The sequence below is a fragment of the Mustela nigripes genome, chromosome 14, assembly GCF_022355385.1.
Source record: "Mustela nigripes isolate SB6536 chromosome 14, MUSNIG.SB6536, whole genome shotgun sequence".
Lineage (NCBI taxonomy): Eukaryota > Metazoa > Chordata > Mammalia > Carnivora > Mustelidae > Mustela > Mustela nigripes.
In genome coordinates, this window is record NC_081570.1 from 99132992 (window position 1) to 99151779 (window position 18788).

Below are 18788 nucleotides of genomic sequence, written 5' to 3' on the forward strand. Positions count from 1 at the left end.
CCACAATTTTACCTTCATTACTAATTCAGGTTAAGCTGGAGAACTCAATTTTAGGCAAGCACGAAATAAGCCTGACCCACTTGCTGGTAGAAAATGGGAGCCAGGGCAGGCCTCCAGGTTATACAGAACTTCGGAAAAGTTTTCCAGCTCTTACCTTTTACACTTGTATACGTGAAATTATCAAATTAAAATACAGAGTAGATGGCATTTAAATGTGAATTTCTTGTCTTAAAATAGAGTTTATTTTGCACTGTTCCCCTTTCCCACAGAAGCACATGGTGAGGTGTCTAGATTTCATAAGCTACAGTGAATTCGAGTCAGTTCCCATCAAGATTTAGTGAGGATCTGTGTATTTCACAGGGACTATTCAGGAGCCTCATAACTAGGAGCGGAAATCCCTGGCCTGTTGTAACCTTGGAGGGTCTGCATTTTAAAGATGAAAGACACGTTTTAAAAAATAAAGCTCTGTATTTCTGCATCTGAGCATGGTGGCTAGACCACTGGATTTACCCTTCGGAAGCCGGCTGCTCGAGTCAGAAGCCCCTGGCCCCTGGAGATAGGTGACAGATTGATGAGGGGTGGGCAGATGTCCTGAACTGCCAAGGGTGAGCAGAGGAAGATGGTGGCAGGCTGGGGGTGGGGGCCAAGGTTGGCACATTGAACATGTGATGTCCTCTGAAGAATTGCAACATATAGGAGAGACCATGGGGACTACAGGGATGGGGGAGAGCGATGGTGAGGGGCCAGTAACAGCTTTGGGAGCTCAAGTTCCCCAACTAAGGCTAGCTCAGGGTGGGTGTGTGTTTCCCCACACCAACTGCCCACAGTACTTGGTTAGGCATGCCTCTACAAGAGAGCTCATCATGTAAGCAGCTTTGGGTTCCGGCCAGATTCCAGACTCTCCACAGGGATCCCTAGCCCTACCCACACAAGACAACTAAGTAAGAAGAAGGCAAACATTCACAGAAACAGTTGACAACTGTTCAGTGCTTACTGGGCACCAGCTACTGCCCATACTCTTCACCCGGAGCCTGCAAGATTGCCATTCTTAGCCCCTCACTTTTTGGACAGGGAAACAGAGACTCAGAGATGGAAGCCCACCCTGTTAAATCAGGACCGAAGCCTGGGGTTGCCTGACTGCCTTCTGAAGTGTGTTCTTCCAGCAGTTTCCAGAAAAACGAGGTGGTGGTGTGGGTGGCCACAGTGATCGTTCTGTTAGAGGAGGACGAGGGGGAGGGGTGGCTCTGGGGGTCTGGGTGTGTGTGGTTATTTGTGGGGTCATTTCCCAGGCTGCGTGTGAGTTTAAGTGTGCATAATGTACATTGGTTGTGGTGTGGGTGTATATGGATATTTGTAGTTCAGTTCTAAGAATGTGTGTGTATATGTATGTGTGTGTGGGGGGGTCTGGTCCCTGGGCTGTATGAACCTATGTAGGTCTCCGGTGAAGGCAAACAGGCTTGGATTATGTGCATGATTGTGTGTGTGTGTGTGTGTGTGTGTGTGTGCACGCGCATGTGTGTGCGTACACGCGTTTGAGGGTGCAAGTATGCTGGGGTGCAGGGCGGGGTCGATCCCGGGCCATGTGTTAACTATGTCTGAATGTGTGCGTGGTGAGTCCCGGGGTCTGTGTGTGCATGTGTGCACGAGCGTGTGTGACTATGAGCGCGCCGTAGCTGTGGGGAGACTGGGGTGGGGGGCGGGGGCGGGGAGGCGCCGGCCGGCCCCGCCCTCCGCTGCAGGTGGGCTGGGCCCGCGGCGGGGCCGGCCGCGCTCGCTGCTCTTGGCTCGCGGCCGCGCCGGGCTCGCAGGGCTGGGCTCGGGCTGCGGGGCGGCGCCGGGACAGGAAGCGGAAAGCGGCAGTGCAGCGGCGGCGGCGGCGGCGGCGGGGCTCTGCCTCTAAGGGAGCCCAGCGCAGGCCGCAGAGCCCGGACGCTGTGAGCCGAGAGCGCGGGCCGCGGAGCCCGCACGGCCGGCGCAGAGGTGAGTCCCGCGGGAGGCCGGTCGCGGGGTGCATACCGCGGGCGCAGAGACGCCCCCGCCGCGGAGTCCCCGCACCCCCTACACCGCACTGGGACCCCGGGTCCCCGCCCTCCCCGCCTCCGCGCCGCACCCCTACCGTGCCTCCCGGGATCCCACTCCTTTCCCAAGCCTGCGAGGTGCGCCTCTCTTGCCCCGGCCCCTGCCTGCCCCGTGTTCGCTGCTGCGCCCCACTACCCCGGCACTCCCTCCCCGCGCCTCGGACGCCGACTGCTGCCCTGGTCGCACTTTGGGGTGCGCCCCGGGGTGCGCGTTCCGGCCGGCCGGCGGGGAGTGGCCGACGTTCCCGGGGCACCGGGTGGCCCTACCGGCCCTGCGGCGGGGGGGAGGGGGACGGCGGGCCGCTCTCCGTTCCCCGGGAACCGGGCGCGGACCGCCGCTCCCAGCCCGCCGCGGGGCTCGACCCGGTAACCGCCAGCGCCCGGAGCCGCCGGGTCCTGCCTGGGTCAGAAACCGGCACAGAGCCGGCCTGTGTTCGCACCTCGCTTACAAAATTGAGCCGGCCCCAGAGGCCTGGGGGGCGAGTCCGGTTGCGCCCGGGAGAGCGCAACAGGCAGGTAGGAGTTTACTTTCAAAAAACGCCGGGGTGGAGCGGAAGACATCCGGCAAGTCTCTGCCCGAGGTGTCCCGGTTGGAAGAAATCTCTCCGCGCCGGGGCAGCCTTCGCCACGGGCAGGACCTCATTTCCTCCTGCAGTCTTTGAACTGCCCCAAGCAACGCGCCCAGAGAAGTGTGAAGCTTTATAAAAATTTAAACGCGTCGCCGGTGGAGGCAGGCGTGGGGCCGAGCCGTGGCCTGGCGGAGATGAGCTGGTGAGCCTCGAAGCTGAGAAATCTCTTGCTCAGTTTTCACATCTACAGACCAGGTATAATGGCCCAGCCGGGAAGGTGTCGTGAGCCCGTTTAGCTCCTCGTTAAGAGACGTCAGAGCGCTTTATTGTGATGATTGTGTGGCTGGCGCGTGCATTTTGTTAAACCCTTAGACCCGGCTGTGGTTGGAAATGCATGTATTTTTAGACCTTTATGCCAAAATCTAGCAAGCTGTAAAGAATCTGGCATTTTCCCTGATATGTTTATGAATTTTACAGAGTTGCTGGAAAATATTATAGCTTGTGTCACCAATCAACAATGCTAATTAGCATTCTTCTTCCTGGGGGGTGGGTTGTTTGATTACACAGCTCCTAGGCTTTTTAGTGACATGGCAGAAACTGTCTAAAACCGGGGAGAAGTAATTAGTCATTTTATGTAACCACTAATTAGAGTTTTTAGAGTTGAATTAAATCAGTGTGATATGGCTGGAGCTTTGATTTCTGGGAGGAAACTGTTTTATTCTGCAGTTCAGAGAAACAACACTCTTTACCTACCCATGGGCTTTTAGCATTCCCAAACATTGGTGTCTCTCAGGGTAATTAGTGGAACATATAGTGTGAAGTTTTCACTGTTACAGCCTTTGCAATTTAATTTGTAAGTAGAGTGGGAGAAGAATTTTGGGAATGGCCTATTTGTAAGGACAGCTTACCAAGCAGGACATTTTTGTTGTCTTAGGTGTTTGAACAACAGGACAGAACCATAAAGGCGAGTTTCCCTACAAGCCCCAATTCCATGTCACACCAGCCTGCTGAAGAATAAACAGATGTTGGGTTAAAATCATCTTCTCCCTCCATCCCCCTAACACACACAAACACACACCCTCTCTGCCTCAGACCTGGCATTGCGTGCGTGCTTATCGCATTGTATTTTAGTAGGCAGTGTGTACCTTTTGGCTGGGAACCCCTTAGGAGCTCCAGCTGTTTCTGATTCTTTTCTCCCGGACGCCCCACAATGCTTGGGACGCTGAACCTGTGAGCAGGAGTTGGAATTGCAAAATTCTTTGTGGGTTATGTATGTTTTGGGACGACAGTCCGTGATTGTTGCCTACCCTCTGAGATGTAAATAAACAGTTCTGGTAATTGCTGTATTGCTGTACGTTTTCCATGGTTCAAGCCCTGGATCCTTCGCTTACTGTGACCTTGCTTTCTTTAACTGTAACTTGACCTGAATGCTTGTTGTTCCTTAGATGGCGTGTTCTGAGGATTAAGTGAGATATTACATACAAAAGACTTAAACAGCCCACAGCATATAGTAAGCACAGGATGAACTGTAGTCTGTTTTTTATTAGTGCCAGGCACTCTCTCTGTCAAGTGAACTAGCTATGGTTAGGGGACTAGCTTTGTGCGGACATGTGATGTGGGCATCGTGCTGTGCCATTTTCCAGAAGGTGGACAAGACAGGTGTAAGTGGAGGGGCGCCTGGGTGGCTCAGTGGGTTAAAGCCTCTGCCTTTGGCTCGGGTTATGGTCCTGGGGTCCTGGGATGGAGCCCTGCATTGGGCTCTCTGCTCGGTGGGAAGCCTGCTTCCCTCTCTCTCTCTGTCTACTTGTGATTTCTCTCTGTCAAATAAATAAAATCTTAAAAAAAAAAAGGTGTAAGTGGACTTGAGCCTGGACCATGTCTTCGCTAGTGGCTTTGGTCTTGCCTGAAGCCTGATGAAAATGTGTGTGCCTCTCTCCCATCAGGGTCTTTCTGAATCCCATTTATTGGACAGTGATCATTGGACTTGGCACCATGGGATTTACAGAGAAGGTAGTACTCGTAAAATCTATTTGTCGAAGCTTAAAAATCTAGCAGGGGATAAGGGGGTCACTTGATAATAGATATGCATCACAGAACCCCAGACATTTTAAGCATTCACAGCTCTTCGGAAATCTATACGTAGCTGCTGGGGGTGTTTCAGAGGTAGTTAGGGCCTGGAGCCAAGAGCAGTTATTCTCGAAGGTGAGTTGAAATCATTGGCAAAACAGGTAAAATGAGGTTGACATTTTCTTTGCTTGTGTACAGTGGCCCGGGATCATTCACCTGGAAGAGGTCTATTGTAATTCAAGTATCAGTGGATTTGTCACAGATGCCACAAGCCCTCTGATCCCTGTATCAGTCACCTGGATGACGTGTTATGGTTTATAGACCACAAGTTCATCAAAATGTTTTGCAGAGCTTGCGATACTTCTTCCCACCTTCCCTTACAACCCCAAGGTCCTCCAAATAAATGCAATAACACACAGTCTTTTCTGATCTGCCTGATATTCCCTTCCAACCTGGTACTAGCAAAAGGAGGCCCAGGGAACAGAATAGACGTCACTAGATTAGCTACAGTTCATGGTATTCGTTCAGGATAGAGTAGTACTGACCAAACAGTGCATGTTAAGAGTATGCAAGGAATACAGAGGTCTCATGCCATACCCACATAACCTTCCTTACTTCACTTTACTGATAAACAGTAATGCCTAACAGTTGTGCTTTCTGCATACAAGGCCCTATTCTTAATGCCTGTGAATTCTCTCATGTAATACCCACTGCAAGCCGTTAAGTAAAATATCATTCTGTTGCTAGAGTTAGAGAAACAGGCACAGCAAGGGTAAGTAACTTGATCTGAGGTTATACAGCTGATACACACCAGAGCCAGGATTTGAAGGGTGATGGTGTTAACTCCAGAACTTTTGTTCATTGCTTCTCCTCCATCGAGGAAGAGCTGACCGTGAACAAAATTATTTCAGTTTACATGTTCCCCTTGGGTGCCCTCTAACCGAAACGGGGTATAGAAAAATGTCCACCGAAACACACAATAAAACTAACAATTAATGGGGAAAAATAATTAGTGGAGCAAACGCTTTAGCATTCTATGCATGATAAAAAGTAGTAAGCACCATCTACCTAAACGTTAACAGTACCAGAACCTTCTTTCCCTTGGAAATAATCTCCTCTGAGGAAGAAGCGGAGTGGCTCTTGAGATTCAGCGTGCCTCCCTGTACCCCTTGAGAGAGAACTTTCTACCCTCCAAACCAGAGTTCCCTTCATTACTTAATAGCTGTAGGCAGAGCCGTTGATGTTTTTATAATTTCCTTTTCGCCAAGGTTAACTTAATGTTTACCACTGTCATTACCGTAACGTATTATTTCCCTCAGATGATTTTCTGAACACTGTGTTTTTCTTTTAAGTAGTAGTCAGGCACATTATATGTGGGTGAACCTAACTTTAGGGAGAGATTCTCTTGGAGGCCACTGATGGTCATTTTGTTCTGAATAAAGCGTGGCGAAGGGGCTTCTCTGGGACCTTCTGCTGCACAGCAGAAGTGCACTGGTCTCAACTTTGCAGAGATGTGAACTGACCAGCTCCAGCCCCATGCTGGCTTTTGCAACCAGCCCCCCCCCCCCCCCCCCCCCGCCCAGGCAGTACCTGCAGCTGCTGCTACAGCCAGGGTGCAGGGTGGTGGATGGCAGGGGGAGGCGGTGGGGCCAGGCACTATCGGGCAGCAGCGGGACTGACATCATAGCTGACTCCTACCCTAGCATGTCTGGAAGAGAAACGTTGCCCTGAGGACACTGTCCCGTGATCCAAAAGCTGGTGGTTCTGACGTCGCTGCTCCGCTCATCACCGTGTTGCCCTCCCCTCATGGAGTGCGGAGAATGGCAGATGGGCAGCCTCCAAGGTTCCGTCCACGGTGCCTCTGTGGCCTCCACAGCCTGAGGTCGGCCACAGACACCCTCCCTCAGCACACAGTTACTGAGCATCTGGTACGTTCCAGGAACTGCACAGACGTTGCCAATTGTGGTTCTGGGTGCTGTGACGGGCCCCCTGTCACCTGGAGGATCTGGAAAGGCCTCTTGAGAAAAGCAGTGTTGTCATTAAAAGCCCCAGAAGGGGAGTGCAGCTGGCCAGGTGGGCAGGACCCTGCGGACCCAAGGGAGGTTTTCGTGTTGTATTCCAACTGTAGTGGGACCCCACGGAAGGTTTTGAAGCAGAGAGGTGACATCCACATTGTGACGTGGAAGATCACCGTGGCAGCTGCCCAGCTGCACTGTGTGGGTCGTCTCCGGGGGCCCACCGTTCCAGATTCTAGGATCCATATTTCCACCTTTGCATGGTGGTTCTGTTCAGGCCCGTGCTGCCTCCTGTCCATTTATTACCCCGGGGGTTGGGGGTTAGGGGTGGTGGACCTGATTCCTTGTCATTGCTTTATTATCTTCCTGATAACGGGTCCCTCTGACCTTATTTGAGTTCTGCTAATTTCTTGTGCATGCAAGTGAACTCTCTCCTAAACATATCTTTGCAGTGATAAGCTTCACGATGGGTGTTTTATTAACTACATCCACGCTCTTTCACTGGCCCTTAAAATGAGTCCACTCTGGATATTGTCAGTTTGCCTCTGTTGCTCTTGCTTAATCCTTACTCAGATCTGGGACAGGAGTCGGTCACTATGAGAGGAGCAGCATGACTTAGGGGAAGGAGCTTGAGCTCAGCGTAGACTGTAGACCAGATTCCATGGGGAAACTTGCAGGCTTTGTGACAGGTTAGCTCTCTGTCCAGGGAGCCTGGGGCAGGTGGGTGGCCGCGCTCCAGGAGAGTGAGGGGAGGCTCCTGAGGACAGTGACAGCGGGATGTGAGGGAATCCCGGGAGAGAGTGTCACACCTGGCATGGGGCTGGGTGGACAGGATTGATGTGATGACTGTATCCCCCGGCAGAGGACACTGGAGAGAATAGGCCAGGACTCCAGCAAGCACTGGTGGGGATAATGATGATCCCAAGGGGAGCAAGAGGCAGCCGAGTGGGAGATGCGCACTGGGGATTTACTCTTTCAGTGTTTGTCAAGTACCTAATACGTCCAGAGTATGCTGCGGTAGGGAAACCGTGGCTCCTGTCTCCAAGAAGCTTACACTAGAGTAAATCCATGGATGGAGAAGAAACATGGATGAGTTTTGAGCCTTAAGGGATAACCTGATGGGAGAGAGGGTGGGAATGTTGGAGAAGCGGTGGCAGCAGCGCTATCCTGTCAGGATGGACGGCCGCAGGAAGCTCTGGGAACACAGGCAGGGCGCCAAATGTGCGCCTTGTCATTGCTGTGTCCTAGCATTGCCTAGCGTGCTCTCCTGTGGCTGCTTGCTAAATACAGAGAGAGATGAATACAGAATGGGATCCGAAGGTCCAGGGAAAGGAAGACGAGGGTGTGACCTTTGCATGTGGCCCACTTAGAGCTGTTTCAGTGGAGTGCTGAGGGAGGAAGATTGGGATGGCAGTTGAGAGGGAGGGAGTGGCAGCATATACAGACCACCCCTTTGAGGAGTACAGGGAGGACTTGGGGAGAACCCGGACATGGGTGCTGGTAGAGTCGGGTAGAGCCTTTCCCCAGAGGGCACTTGGGAGCCCATGATTGCCTTTGAGGGACGTGCCTGGAGTTGTCTTAATGGATGGCCAGAGATTTTAATGAGGACTTGGAATGATGTCCTCTTGCAGAGGGGGAAGGGGAATGGAGCCTGGGTTACCATGAGCCTTACATAGGGAGCCTGGTTTATTGCTCTCAGGGACCTAGGAAGAGCTCGCGTTAAATGGCCTCATTTTATGGGGGGCGGGGCAACAGTGGCTCAAGTGATGTCTCCATCAGGAAGCATGAATAGCACCAGCCCAGGTCTGTAGGGCCTGGGTCATCTGCCTCTGAGACACCCCAGCAGCATTTAGCCAGAATTAGCTGGAAGTGGGGACAAGAAGGGGGGTGATCGGAGGGCCTTCAGGGAAAGAGGCTCCTGCTGGGCAGTCCTGGGGATTTGGCTCACCTCTTGGTGTAGGTGTCAGCCAGGTACAAAGCAGATGAACAAGCAGCAGACCCCAGAGCAGAGAGATGAGAACCGAGGGTGCTGGCAGCTCCCTGAAATCGCTGGTGGAAAACGGTGGGAGGCAGAGTTGGGCGCAAAGAGGGTGATTGTGATGGTCTCTTGCTGTCTTCTAAGGAAGTGGAGGTGGTCCAGAAGCAAAACTCACATTCTGAAAAAAATGCCACTATGTTTTCACAGTCAGCCCACAGACTAGGGGCCTCATTTGCATTTTATGGGTGGGACACTGCCTTGCTTGAGTGCACAGCTGGTTACCAACCGCGGGGGGGGGGGGGGGGCTGAGATGCCGTCTGGAGATGGGCTGCCAGTGGCGGGGCGAGCTGGGCACTGGCTCTGCCCTGCTCCTGTCCAGGGCTTTCTCTTGCTGAGACAGACAAGGAGGGACATGAGCTTTCAGAGCCTAAGGGAAGTCTTAGAGCCCTAACTCTCACTTACCCGCTGCCCCTGCCGCCTGTGCTGGGCCCACCTGCAGCTGGAGCCCCCTGGTTTCTCCCAGCAGCCCTGGTTCTCACACTCGGCAGTGCAGGTTCTCAGAGCTCAAGTAATGTGACTGACGTTACGGAACCAATATGTGGGGAAAGCCAGGCATCGGAACCCAGCCCCCGATCCTGTATGTGTTTCCTTTCTCGGATCAACCCTGTGATTTTTTTAAAAAGATTTTTTTATTTACTTTTTTGACAGAGAGAGAGCACAAGTAGGCAGAGTGTCAGGCAAAGGGAGAAGACTCCCCACTGAGCAGGGAGCCAGAGGCGGGACTCGATCCTGGGACTCTGGGATCATGACCTGAGCGGGAGGCAGCTGCTTAACTGACTGAGCCACCCAGGTACCCCTCAACCCTGTGATTTATCCCAGTTTGACAGATGAGGAGTCTGAGGCGGAAGAGGGCAAGTGGCTTCTCCTGGGTTCTATCAGACGGTGAAGAGCTCTGACTAGAACCCACTGCTCGCCTGGGGCTCTTGATGGCAGAGGAGGCGGGAAACCATGAGTCACGAGACCCAGGACAAGGGAGGCTAGCCCCTTGGTCACAGTGCCCGGAAGTGAATGCATCTCACTTCCAGGCAGAATGAACGCTAGGTGGTATTTGAGACTGGGAGCTGTGTTGGTGTGTGGCAGTGACCAGGAGGTTGGTTCTGGACCTGCAGGTTACTGGGGGCGGGGTGCTTGGGAGGGGTATTAGCAGGGGTGCCTTGGCCCCTTCCCAGTAGGGGTAAGGCTATGGCATTTGCAGCTCCTTTGTTCTCCCTTCACACTGAAGTCACTGGCTCTGTTTGCACTTTCAGCTCCCAGGGGAGGGCAGGGGCACTGGAAGGAGGAGCCTTTAGGGGCAGAGACCAGCACTGGGGTGCGGGATGCTGGGAGAGACAAACTTGTGCTTCTCAGGCCTTTAGAAGTAAAGGGTTTTTAGCACTCAGGCCTCAGGAATGTACTTGGAAGTGTTTCCAGTGTATTTTTATTGCAAAGCAATAGCTAATGGAAACGTGGGGCAAAGACCCCAGAGCCTGCAACTAATAAGTCACCTGCTTTCCTTCATTTTTCTGATGTTCCCTCTTAATCACTGTGTTTACGTAAGCCTGCTATATGATTTTAACTGTAACAGCAGGCTCAGGGTGTATCCATGATCCTGTAGTCTGGTCTTTAAATTTACCATTATGTTGTAAAACTTCCCATTCTTCCTGATTATTTTAAACAGCTATGTGATATCTGTCTTGGGTGGAGGAACGTGGTTTCCTTACCTATTCCAGCACTTTGGGGGCATTTCGCTTATTTCATGCTTTCTTCTGCTGTAAACAATGCGGTAATAGTTTTTCTTTGAAAAACATCAGTTCTTTAAGATAACTTTTCTGGTGTTTGGAGCCCTGGTTTAAAGAGATAGAGAGTTTTTTTGTTTGTTTGTTTTTTGGAAACTATGAGCAAAAATCCCTTAAAAGCCGCTTTCCTGTGTATTGTTCTTGTAACCAGCAAACTGGCAGTGGGGACTGGGCCCTGTCTAGGCTGTGGGACGCCACTTCCTCCAGCCTGAACCCCGGTGGTGATGTTGTGTGAGGCTGTGTCCAGGAAATGGCCGGGGGCCAGGTCTCTCCCACGTGTGTTTCGCGGCTGCTGTGCTGGAGGGGTAGCCTGCCTAGTCCCTACCTGTCTCCCTCCTGGACCCCTAGGGAAGCACTTAGCGTTCAGAGGCTCCTTCCGTGCTTGCTCGTTCTCCAACGGAGACCCAGAGGGGAGGTGGCTGCTGTCATTTATCTTCAGAATCTTTATTGCCTTTGGAAGTTGATTATCCTTTTTTCCTCCCTGCTTTTCTTAGAATTTGTTCCTGTCGAAGGGCGGCTCCTGGATCTCCAGACCCTTGGCAGCTTTCAGAGTCTAGTTGGTGAAATTCTCTACCTCCGAGGAGAAACACTGCTGCTGCTCCTTTCTCAAGAGCAAGCTCCCCATTGCTATGGATACCGAATCCACATATTCTGGATATTCTTACTATTCCAGTCATTCGAAAAAATCTCACAGACAAGGGTACGTAAGCTCTAGATTGTTCCGCATTTCCTGGAAACTCGCAGGTCAGTGCAGCCTTCTAGACTCACTTTCCAAGTGGTGAAGCCGGGTTGCGGGGCTGTTGTTGCTGGAGGGTCGGTCCAGCGGCCCACGAGAAGGCGGGCTTTAAGAGCATTTAACATGTGTCGGGAGTAACTATACCACCAATTTACATTTTATAGCTGCCATTATGGTTGATGATCTTAATTTCTCACAATTGATTTTAAATTAAAGTTTCTCCCTGCAGTGGAAATGGTTTTCATTTCTAAATACTTCTCACAGACAACAGGTCTCCCAAAGCTTTACCAAGATTGTAAATGAAAGTTTAAAAAAAAAAAAGTGTTGATTTGTTGCTTTTTACCTAAAGTCGCTGACTCATTGCCCTTTAGGCATTTGCAGTGAGGTTTATACACTAGGTGGTGGGATTGGCCTAGTGCCGTATTTCTCTCTTGATGAGTTTTCCCAGTAAACAAGCCTGGGTAATGAAAACCCGCCATGCAGGGTATGGGGGCCAGACTCCCTCCCGCGCAGGTCTTCGCTGGTGTTCACAGTGCCTGCGGTATTGCAGACCTGGAGACTGATTGGTGAGTAAAGGAACAAGGGAACGAGTGGATGGAGAGGCTGAGAAAACGGTTGGTGAAGTGGTAGTCCCACCTCGTTCTTAGACTCCTCATCTGTGAAATGGGTCCAGCTGCCTCGCGGGGCTGTTGAGAGAATTCTGTATGATTGTGCATGTAAAGCATTTAACATGGCCCACAGTGGGAGGTCACTAACCAGTGACTGTATGAATGCTGTTAACAGCCGTGGCATTTCAGCATCACGCTCAAAGGTCCCAACTGGCCACTGCCCAAAGGCCCAGCTGCAGTCACACCCCGTGAGGACTGGGAACCGTGTTTCCCTGACCAAGCAGTTCCTCACAAAAGCAGCCAAATGCAGAGTGGGACTTTTTTTTGTAATGCAGCGATAAGATGTGTCGACCTAATAGACTTATTTATTTGTGAGCCTGTCTGCATGTACACAGGCAGCCAGAGGTCTGGAAGGATATTCTCTGAGCTACCCACAGTGGATCACCGTAGGAAAGGGGCCGAACACAAGATTGTGGCTGATGGGAATTTTGTTTTTGCTTTATTTTTCTGTACCTGTTCAGTCTTCTACAAGGGTGTGTCTTGTATTTAAAAATCTGAATGAAGTGAAAGAATGAGAAACAACAATTTTCACAGATTGTTTAATAACCTGAGGAATCATGTTTAAAATAAGAATCAAAACTTTGTGCTTTATAATAGTTATGTATTTTTATGAGAAGATGAATGGTAACATTATTGGCCGTGCCTGTCTGGTCTCTGAATGTAGGGGTTATTAAAATTATGGGTGGGTTTTGTGTTTTTGTTTTTTTAAGCCTTCATTATTTTCTAAATTTTCACGTGTTGGTCTTAAAGTCATAAAAATGTGGAAAAGGGTGTGAAAGAGCTCTTCCTGGAGGCTGGGTCAGTCTTTCTGGCAGCATGCTGAATAGAAGCCCGCTGAGGGAGGCCTCAGGTGACACAGCAGAGCCCAGATCTCTGGAAAGTCAGAATGCCTCTGGGGATCAAAGATTTATCACCAGTTTTAACCAGCAAGTAAAACATTAGATTCATCCTAAAACACCAGAAACAGCTGTTTGGAAACATCCAACTGGAGAAAGCCATTCCTTTGTCAGCATACCAAGCTTCTCTTTTCCACATGGCAGTGACAGAAGTAGGAATTTGGGGTGCCACTCGTGCTTGGGGATGAATGGGGGACGACGTTTTGCTCGACTCTGAGGAGGAACCATCTCGGGTCTTCTCTGCCTACACATGGGTCCCAACTGTCCTATGTGTGGGCCCCAGGCTGTGCTCCAGTCTTTTCTCAGGCCCCTTGGGGACCCCAGAAATTGGTCCAGCAGTGCTCTTGTGGTGACGTTAAGAGATAATAACTTCCAATTAAAACGGCATGCCAAACTCTTAATGTGCCCCTTGGACCCATGTGGAAAGTACTTGGCAAATGAGAGTACAAGCTGAGCCTTTGAATAAAGTATTCAAGGAGTGCTGCTGAATGCCTGTTCAGAAAAGCTCTGGGTGGAGGGAATGGCCATCAGAGATTCCATGGGTTCTTGAGGAAAAAACAGCACCCACATGCAGTGAATTCCCTGAGGGTCCTGTAAGGCGCAGTAGCTAACTATGGGGCAAAGCTTGTAGTCTGTAGATGGTGTGGGCCCAGGAGTACTGTGTCGGGCATAAAGAATATTAAGCTGTAAGATTACCCCTCACCAGTGTGTAAGCAGGCCCTAGCGCCTGCCAAGGGTATGGTATCCCCCAGCAGGGTCCCCGGGAAGGCTGTTCTGCTCAGGGATTTGTCAGGAATTTGAATGGAAAAGGAAGAAAGGGGAGGGACCTTGCTTTGGGGTAATTGTATTAGGCCTCTCACCCAGAAAGGAATAATGAAGTGCACCAAATCTGATATGCCTAGTGACACCGTGATCATCTGTGGGGGGCTGGCTGGGTTCCAAACAGATGACACCTGACTCTTTTCCAACAAAGAGGTCAGCAGGCTGGTTTTGTGATGTCTGCTCTCTCCAGAGGGTGTCCAGTTAGTCAACTTGCTGGGAAAATGGTGCCAACTTCAGCTGACCTTGTCTTACCTTTTGAGCCTGGAGTAATACTTCCCTTCGTCACATACCGCAGCGGCCAGCGACGCCAAGGAACACTTGGTGGGCACCTGTGAGGACCCTCAGCTCCTGTCCCCCATCCTCATGGCTGTCCTAGAGCCATGGTATTTATGGTATCGCCCCATTTAGCAGGCAATAACATGGGAGGTGCGGAAAGGCAGTGCTGTTTGCCTGACATTACGAGCCTAGCAGGTACCCTTGGCAGGTTTCCAGCCTGACTCGTTGGCCCTTTGGAAGCCCGGCTCCTCCCCGGGCTGTGCTAGATGGGGAGCATCTAGAGGGGGAGTGGGGGTGGGGCAGGAAACTCATGTGACGAATGTGCTGAAATGCACTGTCCAAGAGAGGATGGCCAGGATGGGGAGGGAATTGGCACTTTTGTTCCCAGGCGGCCTCAGAGTTGGTTTGCGCTGTGCCCAGCCCTCCCACCCGAGTCCGTTGCTGAGCCAGCGGCAGCAGCCAGACAGCCCCACCGCCAGCCAAGCAAGGGCAGGTAGTGGGTGGTGATGGAGAAGGAAAGGGCGGAGTGACTGGTGGGGCTGGCTTTCCCCAAATAGAAAGAGACCAACAACAGAAACAGAGCTAAATCGTCTTTCCCAGGAAATGCCGCCTGTAGTGGGAAGGGAAGAGGAACTGATGGGGGTTCTGGCTGGAACCAGGGGCATTTACAGCCGCCCGCAAGGGCCCAGCTCTGGAATCATCTAAGTAGATGGGTTTATGCACATACGCACGGCAGGTACGGACACCTGCCCGGGCCTCCCGTGTGCCGCTGCTTGCTCTTCCACCCTCTGGCCTGCACACACTCGAGCACAGATACGCTGTACCCTTACTGGTGGATGTTGCCTGGAGACTGATGCTGAGATACAGCGATTCCCGAAGCTGATGCACCTGCCCAACAAAGGCACAAAGTGATCCCTACTACTCAGGCACACTGGAAACCCTCCTTGGTGTGCCTGGGTTCCTAACAGCTGTTTTGTGGTTTGATAGCTGTACCTACTGCCCCCGCCATGCTCTGCCCCGTCTCCTGTTTTCACTCTTAGCCTCCATGAACAGGTTGTCTTCACCACCACAAAGCCCTCTCCCAGAGTGCACTTGGCCCTTGCTTGGAGTCCCAACGTTGGGAGTATTGAGATGAACACGTGGGCTCCTCATGCAGTGAAGCAGCTGTCCTGCGCTCCGAGCTTGGCACCCTGGACAGCACTGGATGGCAGTGTTTTTGTTGGACTTCTCTATTGAGAACCGGCTCGGACACCTTCCTGGAGCAGTAGTTGATGACCAGTGATTTTTGTAAAAGCTGCATGGCCCATCTTGGTCCCTTGGCAGCAGGGACCAGCACAGACTGATGCTGAGTCCTGCTGCATGCTGGCCTGAGCCTTCCCTCCAGCCTCCTCCTCTGAATGTCGCTTTACTAAGGAAGCTACTCTCTACCTCGACATGACATCGTAGGGCTGTGCATAATGGGCCCGTTATTGAGCCCCTACTGCATGCAGGCACTTAACAGACAGCCGTACTTCCAAGCACTCACTCCCACACCCCTCTCCCCGGGAGCATTGGGGTGGAAGAACCCTGGGGAAAGTTTCCCGGATGCCCTGCATCCTGATCACCTGGGGTGCTGGTGAAAATGTCATTCCTGTTGTCTCTCTTCCAGAATTCCCTAGGGGTGGGGCCAGTGAATGTGCACTCAAATGCCCACTCCAGGTGGTGTCTCTGCACACTCAGGTGTGAGAAGCACTGGTTTCGGGTTTCTGGCTCTGGGGGATGAGAGAACCTTCCTGGAATTATTGAATGATAGGTTCCTATCCGGTTTACGGGATGTTACCAAGGGAATGGTTCAGGCTGGGCCTTCTCCTTTGGATGCTGTTGGGCCCTTTAAGAGCCAGTTGGGGTGGGCCAGGGGTCAGAGTGATGGCTGGCCCTGGGGAGGCAGTTTCCAGCCCTGGGTGTGTCCCCGACCTGCTTTCTGCCTTGGCCGGGTTCAGGCTCCAGTGCTTGGCATTCAGTGAAAGAATTTTGGTGTCTACTGGAATTTGTGCTGTCACAGGATTTGACCCATGGGAGTAGTGCATGGATAGATGGGGTTGGCTAGATAGACCTGACTTGGTGATGGAAACACAAGATAGAAGAGGAGACTCCTGGGAGGCAGGGATTCTAGACCCTGCCCATACACGTCACCCCAAGGAGTGCCCAGGTGCCTGGGAAGGCTCTCCCAAATTGTTTATTGTTTCTCACACTCAGGCCTTTGAAGTGATTGTCTTTGGCAACTCAGAGCGTTGGGCTCATCGCGTTGTGCTGCCCAAGGTCATAGGGCATTTGCACCTGCCAGCAGTAGCTCCACAGGCGGATTTCAGAGCTCAGCGGTTCAAGTAGAGGGTGCCCGGACGAACAGTAGGAATGTTCATGCTACCGGATCTTCAGTCGTTCTTCAGATCAGTGCAGCCATAGTGGGTGTGAATCAACGTGGTGGGAGCAGACCTGGGGTCGCATCCTGCCACTTACTACGACCTTGGCAAGTCAGTTAACCTCTTTTAGCCTCGGTTTTTTCCATCTCTGAAATGGGGACATGTTTACTGGCTTCATACAGTCATTGTTAGGATTAGGATGGGGTGAAATTAATATCATAGAGCACCTAGGAAAGCGCTCTCTAAATTGGAGGGGGGAGTGGAATGATCGGCCTTGATAGATACATCTCTAGATTAACTGATTTTCTGCTGTCCCCCCAGTTACCTGGTTAAACTGAAACACCCAAGTTGATCAGAACACATGCGTTTCTAGGCCCTAATATAACAGTAGATCAGGATGGTAAGTTAAGCTCTAGCAATTAGAGATGCTCTCAACTGAGAGTTTCTGGGGCTGAGGACGCCTCCCTGCTCTTTGAAGGAACTAACCAATGCTTATCCTAGAGAGGTGCTGATAAGGTCAGAGTTTGCCCACAGGAAGTCTGCATGGGATTTTGTTGGCGAAAGAGCAGGTTATTAGGACACACACTGTGGAGGGGAAGGAGTCGGACCACGTGTTACTAGTTCCGTCCACATCTCCTCTGAGGCCCCTGTACTCATCTCTGCATACATTACCTATGTGGCATTATCATTGTCCCCATTTCACAGAGAGGAAACTGAGGTTTTCAGAAGTTGAATAACTTGTGCAAGGTCACAAAGGAGCATGACTGAAATCTGACTGTTGTCCCCAAAGCCGGTGTGTGCAGTGCTCTGTCCTGCCTGGGGGGACCTTGGGAATGAGAGCAGGTGTTTGAAGGGATGTCAAGGTGGCCTCTAAGAAAGGAGGCCCTGATGGACAGGCTCCTGTGGGGGCTTCTGGACTGACTGTCACAGCTGGGGACAGGAGTGTCAGTTTCCATAGGTGGTTAGTGGCCAGGTTGTGACTTTAGAGCTTTGCACAGCGATTAATTTCCTTTTATAATTTCAAGATTGACCCGAGGCAGGGTGCTCTCATAGTTACCCTGGACTACCCAGGAAGTTTATCTGGTGTAAAATGAGGCAGCAGCCTGCTTTCCTTAGGAAGCCTGAAAATACACACACATGCACACACGCACCTCTTGGTGTCATTTGTCCTGGCTTTTATTGTTCCTCTGGATGCCTTTGAATTCAGCCAGAACCTATGGGAATGACTTTCAGTTTGAATTCGTAGGATTGAGATGTAAATGCTTCTTTGTACTGGTTTAGGATTTCCTTTCTTCTCAACTTGTCCAAAGGTGTAGGGTGACAGCGTGTCCCAGATTTTTTTGGACAGACCAAAGTGTAAATATTTTGCAGTGTTGTCCCCACAAGAAAGCCTTAGAAAATGAATTTAGGCAAATTAGAACCAAATCAAGTCAGTAATTTTACAGTATAATGTGCCTCAGCTACAGAAATTTTAAAACTCACAATTTTAGGCTTTGAAAAAATCTATTTTCAACTCCACTGTTGAGGGAGGAGTGACAGTCTTTGTTTTGGATCTTAGAATGACAGAAAATACTAAATAGGGAGTAAAAATTAGCTTACTCCTTGCAGGGGGAGGCTTGGGTGGGTGTTGGCTCTGTGTGTGTGCGTGTATGTAGAATTTTCCTAAACTCACAATGAAATGTAAATTTGATGAGAGGTGATTCATACAGTATAAATGTGCTGGCTGATAACCTCCCTTTTTTTTTTTTTTTTTAATAGGGAGAGAAATAGAGAGAGACACAAATCACCCCGGAATAAAGATGGCAGAGGGTCAGAAAAGTCTGTCACCATTCAGGCTCCCACCGGAGAGCCCCTGTTGGCCAACGATTCTACTCGGACGGAGGAAGTTCAGGTAAGGATCAAAGGCGGTCTGTGAGCACACTGCCCCTTGATCAAGACTCTTTTCAGTAAATGTTTTCCTAAGTCTTGTTGCAGTAGGTTCTCTTGGGTTTTTATCTTTATTTTTCTAGCATGGTAATGAGTTTATCTATGTCTCGTGGTTTCTTGTTGGTCTAAGGACAGCCTGTCCTGCCATTGGCTACCTGGGGGATTCTTCTGAAGTGTGATTGGTTGGCCTGCTTTGAATGGTGTTGAAAGAAGCCTGCCACGCTGATGACAGGGCAGAGAAAGGGAAAGTTGCAGGCCGTCGTCTCCAGGGACGCGTTCCAAAGTGGAACAGAAGGCCAGGGGTGGAAACTCTCTCCCGAAGCCCTGAGTACTGTGGGGAACAAGAGGTTAAGAGAGCCCAGACTGACTGCTACAAGGTATACAAAGTCAGTTGGGGGGCTGTACACTGAGCTGCCTGACAGGAAAGCCGGATGAATGAAATGGGCCCTGCATCACAGAGAAGGGGCCAGAACCTATCAGCCAAGCTCGGGGGTGAGCAGCAACCTCTGTGGCATGCTGTTGT

General features: G+C 51.1%; 1 protein-coding gene across 1 annotated transcript in view; it reads left to right on the top strand.

Moving 5' to 3' along the window:
• The first annotated feature begins 1838 nt into the window (after nt 1-1838).
• The window catches only part of VANGL1 (VANGL planar cell polarity protein 1), a 52416-nt gene continuing 35466 nt past the window's right edge, over nt 1839-18788 (top strand). Inside the window, exons 1-3 of the mRNA XM_059375832.1 lie at nt 1839-1980; nt 11037-11242; nt 18098-18230. Coding sequence (XP_059231815.1) covers nt 11172-11242; nt 18098-18230 — 204 coding nt within the window. The 5' untranslated portion in view covers nt 1839-1980; nt 11037-11171. The remainder of the gene's footprint in view (nt 1981-11036; nt 11243-18097; nt 18231-18788) is intronic.